General features: G+C 38.1%; 1 protein-coding gene across 2 annotated transcripts in view; it reads right to left on the reverse strand.

The window, feature by feature from the left end:
- Positions 1-311: 311 nt before the first annotated feature.
- Positions 312-14942, reverse strand: part of NADK2 (NAD kinase 2, mitochondrial) — a 33158-nt gene continuing 18527 nt past the window's right edge. Inside the window, exons 5-12 of one of the 2 annotated variants that reach the window (XM_065656662.1) lie at positions 14414-14497; positions 12165-12301; positions 11053-11131; positions 8599-8694; positions 6394-6449; positions 6257-6310; positions 5686-5809; positions 312-3135 (exon numbers count right to left, since the gene is read on the reverse strand). In XM_065656662.1, coding sequence (XP_065512734.1) covers positions 2997-3135; positions 5686-5809; positions 6257-6310; positions 6394-6449; positions 8599-8694; positions 11053-11131; positions 12165-12301; positions 14414-14497 — 769 coding nt within the window. In that variant the 3' untranslated portion in view covers positions 312-2996. Of the gene's footprint in view, positions 3136-5685; positions 5810-6256; positions 6311-6393; positions 6450-8598; positions 8743-11052; positions 11132-12164; positions 12302-14413; positions 14498-14942 lie in introns of both variants that reach the window. The other variant, XM_065656660.1, reaches the window with a different exon arrangement.

Consider the following 14942-nt stretch of genomic DNA (forward strand, 5'->3'; position numbering starts at 1 on the left):
ATAGCATAATAATATATATAGTAATACATGTATTATAATATATCTGTAATATAATGCAATATAATATATACATAATATAGTGTAGCATAATGGAAGTCCTCTGGGTAAGGTGTACCACTGACCTTTTCCTAGCTGAAAAAATCATTTGGTAGCTCCAGGCAACTCATACCAAAAACTGCTACATAGATAAGCTCTATATAGGTTTAGAAAACACTATTTAAAAAAACTGCACAGTAAGTGAGAAGCTGAGCACATTAAACACTTTTGAAACTTGAAATGAGGCACAGGACAGCTTCATGTATCTATTAAGTTTTTAATTTTTATTACATAACATATAAACACCGCTTTTTAAAAAAAGCCAAGAATGACAGGTCAAGTTTAGCAGAACACAGTGTGGACTGGCAGTTAACAAAAATACCATGGATTGATTCAGTATATAGAAGAGGTGCAGAGTTCACTGCCCGTTCAGGCAGACTAAATCAGTGTTAAACCAATAAACAGCCCTGTCATGGAATACTGTCTACCAGGTAAGTTCTCGGTACTGCAATCCCTTGTGATAAAGGATCCTACAATTCTTACTATCTGCTTGCAGTTCATCTATTATAGATCTCTGAATCATCCTAGTTATTTAAACCAAGCACTCACTAGTAAATGCTTTAACAGAAGTGCAATTAAATACAGACAAAACCAGTAGAGGCCACTCACGAGTAGATCAAGTTCACATTTTGCTAAGCAAGTTAGGAATTTGACTGTGAAATCTCTTCCTAAGCCCTAAAGCAGATCATACATTGGCTCTGTAGGGCCTGAAAACACTGCCTTTTAGTCTCAGTGTTTGTAATAAGGAATGACAGGCATCTTTAAGAGGTATGTACCCCGATCAGACTCATCAGTCTCTGTGAAAACATGACAGCACACAAACGTCTCCGTGTAGGGGACAGGGTTTCTGCCGTGAATTTGTCTATGCAGGTTTTCAAGGACACTTTCAATACCTAAACCGCTGATCTAACACAGTGGTAAAGTCATAGGAAGTCATAAATTAGTGTTACTGGCATTGGTGGGTTGGGTGGGGTTTTTTTGAATCTTAACAGCATATTGACTAGTGTACTAGACAGAGGCACATAAACCATCCTTAAAGTGGTTATAGATAGATTAGGAATAATTAAAACACCCTGGTCTCTGTGAAGCCAACTTTCTAAAGAAAGATCACTCTTTTGCATCTTTACCTTTATACCAATTTTGCAGATTAGACACTAAGAGCTGTATTGTGAAAGTTCCTGAAATTACGTAGTTTTGAAAGAGTATTTGGTTACTTCGATTATCCCCTTCTAGTCTGCAATCCTGATAACTCAAGCAGACAGTGTAAAAAAACTCAATCTACAGCACACTTAGAAGGTGAAATGTACACAAACAGTGACAGCTTATTCAAAAAGCTCCATCAGTATCACATTTTCCTAGAATTGAATGGTCTGGTCAAATCTATTTCCTCTAAGTTCTGGTTTATAGTGAATACAAACACTTCAGTAGCAGAAGGAAAAATCCTTTATCCACTTCCTCCACCTATAAAGATCAGTTTACATTTTGTGATTGGCAATAAATACAGTGATTGGCCACACCGGAGAATGTTTCTATTAGACCTGAGAACATCTGTTACAGAAGTCTCTTCATTCAAAAGCAGTTGGAAGAAAACTCACTTTTGGATATAATCTGTAGTAGATAGAACAAGACACATTTGTTTCAAGTCATGTAGCAGAAGCATTCCTGCCATAGGAATCTTCATTTTGACAAATTCTGCCCTCTCGTCTATGTAATTATCAGCACAGACTTTGAAAGGCAGTCATAGTTCACAGCTTCTCTAAAAAAACCTATCTGAAAAGTCCCTTCCTCTTCTCTAAGAGCCTTTTTTTCTATTATCAACTTGTTCACCTAACACATGATTGGAGGCATGTAAAATTAAAATTAATTTGTTGCCAATTAAGTATCTGTAGAATTCAGCGTAAGATTGGAAATTTAAACTTTCTGGGGAAGTTAAAAACTCATACTTGGAAAACTGGGAGACATATAGATATCAACTTGGGCTCCAACTACCAGCATCCAGCACATTGCATTCTTCAGTTACAAAAAAACTCAGAGCCTAAAATTCCAAACCATTCAACTTAATAAAGCCAAATATTTTCCTTAATGACAGCCACCTACATACACTGCTGTGACCGAACACTTGCTAGCTAGCTAACTCATTCAGTGAACGAATATATCTTACTTCAATGTGTTTCCTATACTTTGTATATCCCTACTAAAGGGCTCAAGAACACCCTTGGGTTTCAAGTCCCTTTCTAGCCAAAAAAAAGGTAAGAGCTACCTCATTCAAGATATGATTAAACCAGACTTTTACTTTTCATGAACATCTACAAAGTAGAAAAAATACTGGAAAAGAAAAAAAAAATTGTCACAAGTTGTATGAAACTACAAAGTTGTAAAATTTTTCAAAAGCATAAAAAAGGTTTGTATTTCCATTTCTATTACATCAATATCAGAATTTACCAAAATCTATATATTCTTGCATCAGATCACCAGATTGACAGTCAACTTCCCTACAAAAGTTTATGTATGAAGGTGTTTAGTTAGATCAGTCCCAGACTGTTACTAAAAAACTGTACAACTCAGTATTTAATGCTACTGCCTTGATACCTAACCCATCTACCTGTGTTTAAAAAGAACTTTTTTTCATGTTTGCCTTACAGGTTAAAATGTCCATTTTCACTGAAGTTAGAGGTAAGACTTCAGATATATTTCTTTTACACCAGATGCAAAAAGAGCTTAAATATCAGGCTAAGATATCCCCAACCCAAAGGAATGAAAAGCGTCTCAAGCTTCCTCCAAATGCTCTTGCATCCAAAAAGGCCAACTTCCAACTTAATGCAGCATTGTGATGTGCTGTCTATCCCCAGGAGTTCCCTTTCTGGATCCAGAATTGTTTCTGCAGAAGACACTAGGCTCCTTCATTCTTCCAGCACAACAGTGCACAGTGCATCCTCTGTATCAATCATTATTGAAGCTATTGCCCCATCATTGAACTCAAAAGATGTTCCTCCATCTACAACCATACATGCATCCCAACAACGGGAACGGACACACACTCTGCAAAAATAAAAAAAGTTTTCAAGAAACAGCTTAAAAAATAAAGTATTTCACACAAGCACTTATCTGAGCAAGAAGATTGGTTCTTGGACATTCACTTGCATGGGTCAGTAAATGCTTAATCACACAGGAGCATACTTAAGAATACTGTACTAAGCACTATAATCTCCCAACCTAACAGTTCTTTTTATAGACTTAGCAGAGTCCAGACAGAACTGAAGGACTTGCTACTAACCATCTTCCTCTTCATTTACCTTTAAAAGGAAAATTAAATCAAGCATTGGAATTTATTCTTTCACATATGTAGAAAGTAAGAACACTATTAAACAAATAGTTCTCCAAACTTTTTTCATATTGCTGGATGAGAACTAATAGTTACGCCAGAGCAGCTGTAAGACTGCAGTCTCACATGGATGTGCTTCATCATTTCTGACTTAGGCCTTGGTCTAGACAATGTTCTGATCTCCAAAATGGAATCAACAATTATCCAGTGATTTTAAATTCTCATGAAGACACATCTTTAAGAAATTTGAAAAGCTTGGAAGCACAGCCACAGTGTCAAAGCTTAACTGGTCAGTGCATCACTAAAATACAGCGAAGTCTGGACACTGCAAAAGAACATGAAGGCATGTTCCACTCCTCCATTTCACTCTGGGCAGCTACTATCTCAGAAAGGATAAATAAGAGCAATGGGAATGTATCTAGTATCAAGAGCTAAAGGTCAACTGTAACAGGCAGCAAATTCCAGTTAAAAAAGGCAAACTGGGCAGATATCCCTCATAGGTATGCACACACTTGTAGCCCCAGTTTAGTTTTTATAGTATACAGCATGCTGAAGACTCCAAATAAGTCAAAACTTAGCCCTCTAGAGTACCTTCATGAAAATGCAGTTATTTGCTCATATTTTACTCCTTCCTCTTACCATCTCTTAAGATTTACTCACCCTTGAGAACTCCGAGATGCAAATGACTAAGAAGCAGTAAACATTTAAAGACATGACTCATATACAGTGCTCATCTAATATCATAATATTTAGTCCCAGTAGCCAGAGATGTCCTTTATTACTAGGTCATAAAATGTTATTGTAACACTGATGTGGCTAAAAATGAGAGGAATTTAGATCTCCTTAGAGTCAGAGCTCCTTTAGACATTTGTTTTAAAAGGTTGAATTAACATTTAATTAATACTTATATATTGTATTGTTCTCAACACAGTTATTCTGAACATACAATTAACAGTTGCATGTGCTTATATTTAATTGTGGGGAGCTCCAGAAAAATCACAGAAACATTTGCATTAGAAAATCTCATAAAGTCCAATCATTAACGTAACACTGCTAAGTCCAGCTCTAAGCCATGTCCCTAAGAACCTCATGTATGCGCCTTTTAAACCTCTCCAGGGATGGTGACTCAACGACTTCCCTGGGCAGCCTGTTCCAGTGCCTGACAACCCTTTCCAGGGAGAAATTTTTCCTAATATCTGATCTAAACCTTCCTTGGCGCAAGTGCCCTAACTGAATTACCAAATAATTTAGTTTGGAAGGGCATCTAGTCCAACCTTCCACTCAAAGCAGGCCTTCAAAGACAGATTAGGTTGCCTGGGCCCTTGCTCAGTAAAGTTTTGGGTATCTCCAAGAACAGCGAGAGCACAATCTCTGGGTAACCTGTTCTACTGCCAGACCGTTCTCATTGTAATTTTTTTTTCCTATTTTTATCAGAATCTTACATCCTATAAAATCACAGCTGTTGTCTCCTATTCTGCTCTGAAAAGAGTTTAAGGCAGTCAGCTCTATAACCATCCACTGGTGGCTGAAGACAGCAACTGGATCCACCCTGCTTAATCTTGTCTCCTCCAGGCTAAACAAAAGCTCCCTTTGAGTCTCTCCTTTATATACCATGTATTTCAACCCCATGTCATCTCAGCAGCCCTTTCCTGAATTCACTCCAGTTTGTCAATGCCTGTGTCTCATACTGAGAGAAATGGCACACACCCAAAACTGGGCACAGTGACAATCTTTTACTCTGTAAGATTGTGGATGGCTCAAACATTAAAAAAGTGTAACACGGCACAGAAACATTTTCTTCCTGTTGTTATAAGAACAACACTCAAGCCCCTCAAAACACAAACTGGATGCTGGAACACCTCAAGGGAAACCCCTGGATTACTTATACTTTGGCAAATACACCGAATCACAGAATAGTGGGGTTGGAAGGGACCTCTGGAGATCATCTAGTCCAACCCATCTGCTAAAGCAGGTTCACCCAGATCAGATCACATGGGAATGTGTCCACGCGGGTTTTGAATGTCTCCAGAGAAGGAGACTCCACAGCCTCTCTGGGCAGCCTGTTCCAGTGCTCTGGCACCCTCCAAGAAGTTTCTCCTCATACTCAGATGGAACCTCCTGTGCTTCAGTCTGTACCCGCTGCCTCTCATCCTGTCATTGGGCACCACTGAAAGGAGTCTGGTCCCATTCTCCTGACACCCACCCTTGAGGTATTTATAAACATTGATAAGCACAGCTCTTCAGTGTCTGCTACAGCCAACACTTACTTTGAAGAGAAGCCACGCTGCTGGGTACTTGAGAAAACTCTGTTTACAATAGGTTCTCGAATACTGAAAAACATCTTTGGTTCTTCTGGACTGTAGAGAAGGGACTCATTGTAATCGTTTGTTACTGCAAATAGAGAAATCAGCCATTAGTTTTTTGCAGAGAAAATTAGTTATTCTCAGAAATACACATTCCCCCAGGAAAGAGCAGCTTCCCTACCAAGAGGGACTACTGAATCTTGCCGCATCTTTAATTGCCTTCATCAAAAAAAAAAAAAATTGACTTTACAGATGATTCCTTTCCATTCTATTGCATGATGAAAACTCAACAGGTCTCTTCAGGTAATTAAAGTGTCTCAAACCTCTTGAAGATCTGTACATACAAAAGTCTAAATAAGTGCTTTTATATCAAGTCACACATTTTGCACCAAATGTGCCTAAATAATTTTTCTAAGAATTACTAATATTGCAGGAGCACTAAAATACTGATTGCAGTGCTGAGTATTAAGAGTATAAACAAAAGGAACTGGTCAAAGTTAAGATACCTTAAAGAAATCTTGCCTTTTTCACTGACCTTTTTGTACTAGTTCCATGTTCAATGGCATATTCAAACCTCCATGCTTTTTAGCTGTTGAGCCAAGAGAAAGAGCCCCAATTAGATAGGTGTACCTTTATATAAACTTGGCCAGTAATGCCATGCTGTTCACTCACCTATCTTAAGGATCTCTTCAACAGCTTGATGTGCTACCTTGTTAATATTATAGGACCTAGACAGAGAAGTAGAAGTCTTGTTTGACAAGCAACACAACTTGGGAGAAAAACAAAACAAAACCAAAACATGCATCGCATACAGATGAAGAACTATGTACAACAACAGCAAGAAAGAAAAAATAAAGAATGCTATTAGATGTGAGCAGACCATCAGTTTCTTAAAATAAATTGCTTAAAGTAACTCTTGGCCTGACCTGTGGCTTTCTAAGCTTTAGAAATCCATTAAGTGAAGTCATCAGGAAAGAAGAGCAAGATACACAGGATGTAGTCTCCTTATCAATAATCCTCTTGCCTTAGAACCCAAATAATTGCTGATTTAAGTCTGCATTAGAAAAACTGAACCATGACGGTTCTACAGACTGCATGTGTCCTTATCTCCTCTATCCATCTCCTGCTAATTAATTTCTTCTGCTAGTTCTCATTTATGAAACTCAACACTTCTTTACAAATATTATGCCTCTTTGTCTGTATCCTAAGGTGTGGGCTTGAATCTCACAAGAATCAGTGTATATAGAAAAGAAACAGTTAGATCAGGCACTTTTGCATTCACCACATTTGCATGCACAAGTCAGAATAAAACCTCAATCTGAACCAAGTCTAAACTCCGATAGAAGTCTCCCTCCTGTGCCCAGGCTCAAAAGAGATCAGTTACTAATCACAGCCTCAGTGCACCGATATCGTGAACATCTCAGCTTCCCAGGTCTCTATACAGCTTAAAATCCTCACTCCAGCACTTCTGTCATGGTCAGTAAAACACCTCAGACTGCAACAAACATCCACCATATACCTAACAGACTTCAGAGCTGCTGATGGTGCTTGTGCAAGGCTCTTTCTCTTTCATGTGTTGCCTACCTGCAAGCCTGAGTAGATCCTAGCAAGAAACTGAGATGCACAGTTTGAAATTGTTCTCTCTCTCAACTATTCTTTTATGCAAGTTTTGGCAGCTGAAGGAAGGGCTCGGACATTTAAATGCCTCTCAGGCCAAGGAGGTCTGAAATCCCAGGAGAGTTCCCAGACTACAGGCTAAGGAAGATGACTCCGCTGAGCCTTAGCCTTGGTTTAGAGAAATCCAGCAGCACACATTGATTCCAGCAATGGAGATGGGCAATCCTGGAGTTAGGTCCCTGGTTCTGGGATTGCTCAGTACAGAGGATATAAGAAAATGAAATGCATAAGAACAGCTTCATACATTCCCAAGGTACTGAATGCTAGGAAAGTTCCCCTAGCAGTCTGCCAATTTCATCCTTGGCAGCCTCCAGGACCAAGTCATGCTGACTGAATGCAAAATCGCAAATTACAATGTAGAGTAAAACCTAGTAACCATGGTTACAGCATGAATATTCATTTTTGAATTTCATTTAAAGCTTGGTTTAGTTCATCATAGCTTGCCACATAGATCCAGCGTCTGTTGTACAACTTTAAACTATAAGCACAACCAGTGAGGTTCTCACTGTACTTGTCTTTCGCATCTCAAAACTAAGTTTATTAGACTTGCAGCTTGTTTAAACTGAAGATAATTTATCCCTTTGATTAAGCTAGCACAGCTCCAGTTAGATATGCCTGTCTTTTTTTAATGGGAATATTTTGGCAAGGAGACCGTGCCCTTTCAATAAAATTTGAAAGAAGCAAGAGGCTTGGAAGGAGAATGGACAGTAGGTATGCCAGAGAACATTTAACACTGTTTGCAAGTACATGTTTTATCATTCTTCTTGAAGCTTAGATTTTTTAAGTTTTCTGAGCTACTTTATCTAAGAAGTTTCATTTTAACCAAAAGGAGGAGTTCAGGTCAGAGCAGAATCTCCTCCCCTTGCCACCCCCAACCATTCGCCTCCACATGTGGCATGCAACCACTTTCATTAAAAGCGACACCTAAGGTAAACTTCTGTCTCAGTGCCTCAGCTCCTCATCCTTTCAGCTTTTCTCTCCATACCTACAAGTGAGGGGTGCTCTGCTTTTCTCAGACACCTGAGACAGCTCTGAACCAACAGTGAGAATATCTGGATATAACTGACATGCACTGACTTACCCATAGCCCAAGACAGTCTCAGTATGGACAAAATGCTTAAGCAAAATTGGTCCATCTCATCTAGCTTATCTGAAGTGACATTTTGTATCAAAGCAGCAATATGTAGAGCATGTACTTACCATGCTTTCGATCCTGTTCCAGTACACACATTAAGCCCTGAACTCTTCTGTTTTTCCCAAGGACCATCATCAACTGATATCTCATAATAAGACGCCCTATGAAGCGAGAATTTAAAACTGGGTTTGCAGGACTTAAAGTTCTCCCTGAATAAGACAGAACACACAGCCTTATCAGGCACATAAAAATTTAGAGGGGCTACTTTCAAATCTGGATGACAATTTCACACACTTTGCACAGTGTTTCCAATTTGGCAGCCACTTTCAACTGACTGTTTTATAGCGGCTTTTACAATGGACAAAAGCGATTTGCAGCACAAACTTTTAAGCACTATTTCTGAAGCTACTTTTTTATTAAATTCTGCACAAAAAACTGTGGTTCATCTGGGAATAGTTCTGTACACAAACAGGGTTTGCTGGACTTACAAATGAAACTACAAATACATTACCTTCTTTGCATAATTGTTGAACTAACAAAAAACTGTGTTTATGCTGTGACTGGGTCTCATAAAACTACATCAGTGAACACTAAGAGCTAAGGGACTACAATGCCAGTAAGTAATACCATGGCTTCAAGCTGAATTCTTGATCACTTCAGTAATTAAAAATCCACTGTGATTCTTCAAGAACAGTTTTAGATTTAAAACAGCCAGCAGGCTCATGTTTCTTGCCAGGGCAAATTCTTCCTAAAACTCAAATGTAGTAAGTCTTGGGGCACAATCATCATTCTGCATGGTATTATTTATGTATCAGGGGATTCCTAATGTTAGGCCTAGAGAGACCAGACAGTATCTCTCAGTAAGCTTCAGAACATCCAGGTGTATATTTATGAACTGAAGTTGTTCACAGTGCCTAATTCAAACAGTAACATGTGGTCTTCAGATTAATAGGTACCCTCAGAAAAACACCACATTCACTGTGCTCAGCACAACCGAGTTTCACCTTTCTCAGTAAAAGGAGCTTACTGATGTGTTTTAGGTGAAGCATATTTGGTGACAAATAGTTTAAACTCTTAGTAACTAAGAGCATTTTGTGTACTCACTCTTGAGAAGATGGGAAGATGAAAGAACTGGAAGCAAATTAAGAACACAGGTGCACAGCTTGTTTCAGTTTGAGATAATTTTTGCAAGCTACACATGAAAGGTGGTGGTGTTTTTCTCTTTCAGTTTCCTTGTTTTCTTAACTGACATGCAGAATAAGACTTTGGCAGAAGCATCTAGAGTCATTTTGTCTTAATATAGAGCAGACGAGCGTATTTGAACCTTACAAAAGATTCATCTGTGTGACATCATTACTTAGTCTTCAAGTGTAAGGTCCTACTAACAGAAAATCTATTACTAGAGATTCGTTCCTATGGGCATTGTGTTCCTCAATGCTTCTCAGACGTATGGGAACCGAAGAGCATAATGTATTTGTGACAATTAGAAGGAAAGGGCTATTCTAAAGCATTGGAAAGCAGCTTTGTGTTCCTCTATCATGGTAGGTTTAAGAAACTTTTTACAATCTTGACAAAATTAGGTCTGATTTAGTAGAGAGCAAAATTTGTATCTCTTTGAGACTAATTCCTTCTGCCAGTCTGAGGCTGCAGTCCAGACGGAGAATAAAGCACTCATGGAACATTTAATACTGTTTCCAGCAGCAACCACAGTGTTCCAGGCACTGTACAAACACAAGAATATGTTACTCTCTAAAGTTAAAAAAAAAGATACAGAATAAAGGGAAAATACAAGTAAAAACTTGGCCAAGTCCTGACCATAGATCATGTTTGAACTCCTTTCCGGCAGCCCCAGTCACATTTCCCACATCTTTCTTGTTATCATTTGGCTGGCAGAAATGCATTGATCTTCAGGACAGAAAGGACAGTCAAAGGTATCCTGGATCACACGGTACCAAGGTTTGATGGAAACTGGTTTCTTACAACGAGGAAATAAATGGTTTCCTACAGTAACAAAGCTTCCACCAAAGGCAGGCGGATACCTTTGCCTCTAATGACAGAGAGGCAGGGAAAGGAGTATTTAGTCATGCCAAAAGTTATTTCTGCTTGGTCATGCTAAGAGCTTATGAAAATATATTTAAGAAGAGATGCAAGAGAAAAGGCAGTTTAAAGATAGATGTTTAAATCTTCAACCCATTGTAAAGACAGTAACTGAAGGTACTTGGGTACGTAACAACTAACTAACGAGGAAAGAAGTAAAATCATGAAGAGGAAAGAAAACAGTCAGGAATGATGAAAGAATGGCCAGACAGGAAGGTGGAAAACCAGAGATTAACATCACTGCACCTACATCTCTGAAAATACTCTTTGTAACCAGCAACAATACAATCAGTGTTATATATTCAAGGACTAGAACTGAAATTTGACAGCAAAGACATCCCATCATTGATTGCCCATCGCAATGTCATAAAAAGAAATTAAGTAAATTGTGCCTTGCTGCAACAACAAACAATCGAACATACCTGGACGAAAGAGATTCCCCAATGAAGACTTCATTGAGTGCTCTCACTGGCAAAAGATGTGGACCAGAAATGTCAGATCCTGCAGATATTGAATATAACAGTTTTGAATCATGGCTCTAAATCATGGATTTTCAAAAACAATTCACAAGTCATTGGAGGACACACTCTGCTGCCTTTGTTTTCTCGACCTAGTGCTCTACTTTCCTCAAGGACTCAATTTTTCACTGATTAATTAGTCTGTACCCAGTCAATGTCCTTTACTGGAGACTACAAACATTTGAATCAAGGTCAACAAGGCAAATGCACTTCTGTTCAGACATTGCTTGCCCTGAAAACTCATGAGCAACCAGACAGACTGAAGTCTTCTCTTCTGTCAGTCCCTCTTACAGCCTAGTTAAATTTACTGACAGTGACTAAACAGACAGTTCTGATGAAGTTCAAAGAATCAGAGTTTGTACCACAGGGTAATTACAGGAGATTTTGTTAATGTTCGTGTTGACTAAGGACTTCCCAGTGAGGAAATGCAGTGCTAGACACAGGTTAAGGATAGAACCATGCATCTTTGAGCCCTCATAAAGAAAACAGTCCAAAGTGTCTGATGACCAAAGAATCACCCATGGAGAGATTCTCACTTCTAATTTCTCATTTGCTTGCTGGCAGTCTGAGACCAGCTTTTTCAATTGTGAAGTAACCTACCTCAAATTTAGTACAAGTTAGGAGTGCACATGCATGCACACACACAACTTTTAGTGTGGAGCAGCTAAATGCATGGTAAAATGCTCATGCGGTAACTCAAAAGTGTCTGCAGAAACCCTAAGACACAGCATTTTAAAAAAAGCTCGGGTATTGTGCCAGCAGATACTATTTAAAACCATCTCTAAATTAACTGTTAATAATAAAAATTGGTTCTAAGTGTACAGTCCAGAATAAACATACAGAATTAAAAAAACTCCCATCTAAAAAAACCTGGGTCTTCAGCTAATGAGAGCTGTCTCTCCCTGCCTCTCAAATACAGCAATCAGGCTTCAAATACTTCAGCTCTTAAAAATCTTTATCTCCTGTTCCAAGTTCTCACAGCAAAGTGATTACATTCTTGTCAGATTTTAACTTACTTTGATCCTGGAATCTTTCATTTATGTGAGCCCTGCTGTGCTGCTCTTGGCTTAGCTGCTGTTCATGCAAATCTACAGGGGTTGGGTTAATACCAGTTCCTTCAAGATACAGTCGGATTCTTTGCCGCCACTGCCACCTTAGAGGGAAGAAAGAAGTTGGTATCAGTAGCTGAAATATTCATTACAAAATTAGATAGGATCAGAGCATCTTCACTCTCAAAGCAGAGCATCTTAAGATTAAAACTTAGATAAATTCAAAGTCCGTTTCAAGTTTTATAGCTTCCACTATCATTTCTACATTTAGAAAGTTAATCATACTAAAATGTAAATACTTTACACTGAAGAATTTGCTACCTAAGTTCTTTTGTATGTATAAAATAAGAGGACATTGGCCAAAAGTAGTCTACAAACATTATAGATAACAACTCGTCTTTTTAGGCATGTGATCCTAACTTACGAAATAATGACTGATGCAATGATTCTGAGAACAAAAAGCTCTCAGGAATTTATACAGCAACACATGTATTTTTACCATCGTTTGTTTGAATTTGTAGATGTCCAGAAAAGCAGCTCTATCCACCTTTTTATACATAAGGGCCACAAGTATCCTCAGATTTTAAGTGTCTCTCCTAACCTAAGAAAGTTAGGATGCTTAAGAGGAATTAAAATGAAGAAAGACAAAGATATAAAAGGCATTCTTCCTTTCAATTTTTCCTACGTGAGGTATCAATGGGACTGTACCCCTATTATACTCCTATTCTGAGATCCTGTTAAACCATTTACCACCAAAAAATAAATATGCACAGTCTGATATAGTTTGTCCTTTATAAATCGATGATGACGGTTGTTTCATGAGACTACAGCTAAGTGCTTAGGCAGACTGTTGCACTGAAGTGTCTAACACTTCAAGGATAAGGAGAAAAAACAACTCCTCTTTTCCAGTCTCTGGCACCTCACCGTCCTTATGGAACTCTGAGCCACCAGAAGCTCTTCCAGATGGGCTTATCCAGTTGCCCACCTATTCTAAAGTTTCCTTAGGGCAAAACAAATCTGAGAGCTGCCCAGGCAAATACCTGCTCAGGTCCTTGCTTAGGAATATCACTTCCTATTATTTTGAAAAAATAACCAGGGAGATCCCTTCTGTTTCACTCTGGCGAGGCTTCAGCTCCATCACGAGCAACAAAACAGCAGTGTCAGCAACAAAAATATAATATGGCATCCAAGAAAACATTAGAAGTGCCACATTACCAAGGAAGGTTATCTGCATTAGCCCTACCAGCTTTACCTAAGCAACTTAGCATGATGGAGAGTTAAAAGCTTCTGTTTTCTAAGTTTCAGACTATGTGACTTGAAAGTACCTTTACACTTAGCAATACCTATTGAAACTTCTTCAGCTATCTATAATCAATCCCAATTACTGTATTCATCTCATTTTAGAACTTGGAACAAATACAGTTACACATCAAGCTACAAATTAAATATGCCAGAAGTATAAATAAAATTCAATTGCAATATATTTTCACATGAATGACTTATTTCTGTTTGAAGGTTTGCCATCATAAACCATCATAAAATTATTCTGGAATGTTAACACACCACAGAACAATGTATCTTCTTAAATAGTTATTAAAAAACTCTCCCCTGGTGTTATGGAAGTTTTACACGTAGTCTGTCCTTTAAAATTCAGCTTGCTTCCTTCTTAATTCATTTTAAGAATATCTAGTATTAAAAACATCAAGCTATCTTCAGCATAAAAAAAAAGCTTTGCCTTACACTAATCTTTTAACAAAACTGTAGCCACTCCACCATAATCACCAAAACCCCGGATGCAACACATTGACCATATATGCTTCATTAGTTTCTATTAGCATGGCTCATCCCTCTACTACATATGATTTTGAGTGTTAAAATACGTAAACCAACACAGCCTTTATGACAATGCAGTTCCTCATTTATGAATTTGCTAAGTCAGAAAATAATAAAAAAAATAAAAGTCAGAAAATAAAAAAAAAATACTGAAGGTCATAACAAGTCTTTTTTCTGAAACTGACAGTCAATTTTATCCTTCCTATTCTGATCTCACTCTTGACTATAAACCCATTTTTCAACATGGTAAACATCTACACAGAATTGACTATTTGAGGCATTAAGATTTTTACTAAGCATCATCTGTTGCTTAGGAACTGCACATCATTATGTATTTTCCAATGATAACAGGTTCTGGAAAACCAAAGATCAGTGAATCCTACCTGAACTCACCACGATAAAGCTTCTGTAGCGCTTCAGGGAATGAATGTGTGTATCTCACAGGCAAGCATAAGTGACCCTCAGATCTGGAAGAAAAAAATGACAATGAAAATGACAGTATAACTATTAAGATCTGGCATCTTTAAAAAACAAAACAAACCAAACATCTCTTTATGCTACATAAAGCAAAGCTAGATTTTGATCTTTGTGAATCTATACTATTCTTACATAACAGCACATCAGCAACAATACACCCTCTTTCAGCTCCTGGGGTGTACGTGTGAGATATAAGATCTTTCTCCCACATTTTCCCTGAAAACTGGCTGTCTAGACAGTAATCCTGCAGTAATATGTAGGTAACTAATATAGTTCCTGTAAGCATAGCTCTTGGCAAAGAATTCAAGCTTAATAAACCTTGCAAGTTAGAAAGAAGATTTCTTCCATTTATACACAAATTAGTGATACGAGATAGGCAAGCAACAAGCCTAAGATCAAGCGAATCTCATGTCAAAGCCAGAAGACTAAATGCTG

This window comes from Caloenas nicobarica, chromosome Z (genome assembly GCF_036013445.1).
Source record: "Caloenas nicobarica isolate bCalNic1 chromosome Z, bCalNic1.hap1, whole genome shotgun sequence".
In the NCBI taxonomy this organism is placed as follows: Eukaryota; Metazoa; Chordata; class Aves; order Columbiformes; family Columbidae; genus Caloenas; species Caloenas nicobarica.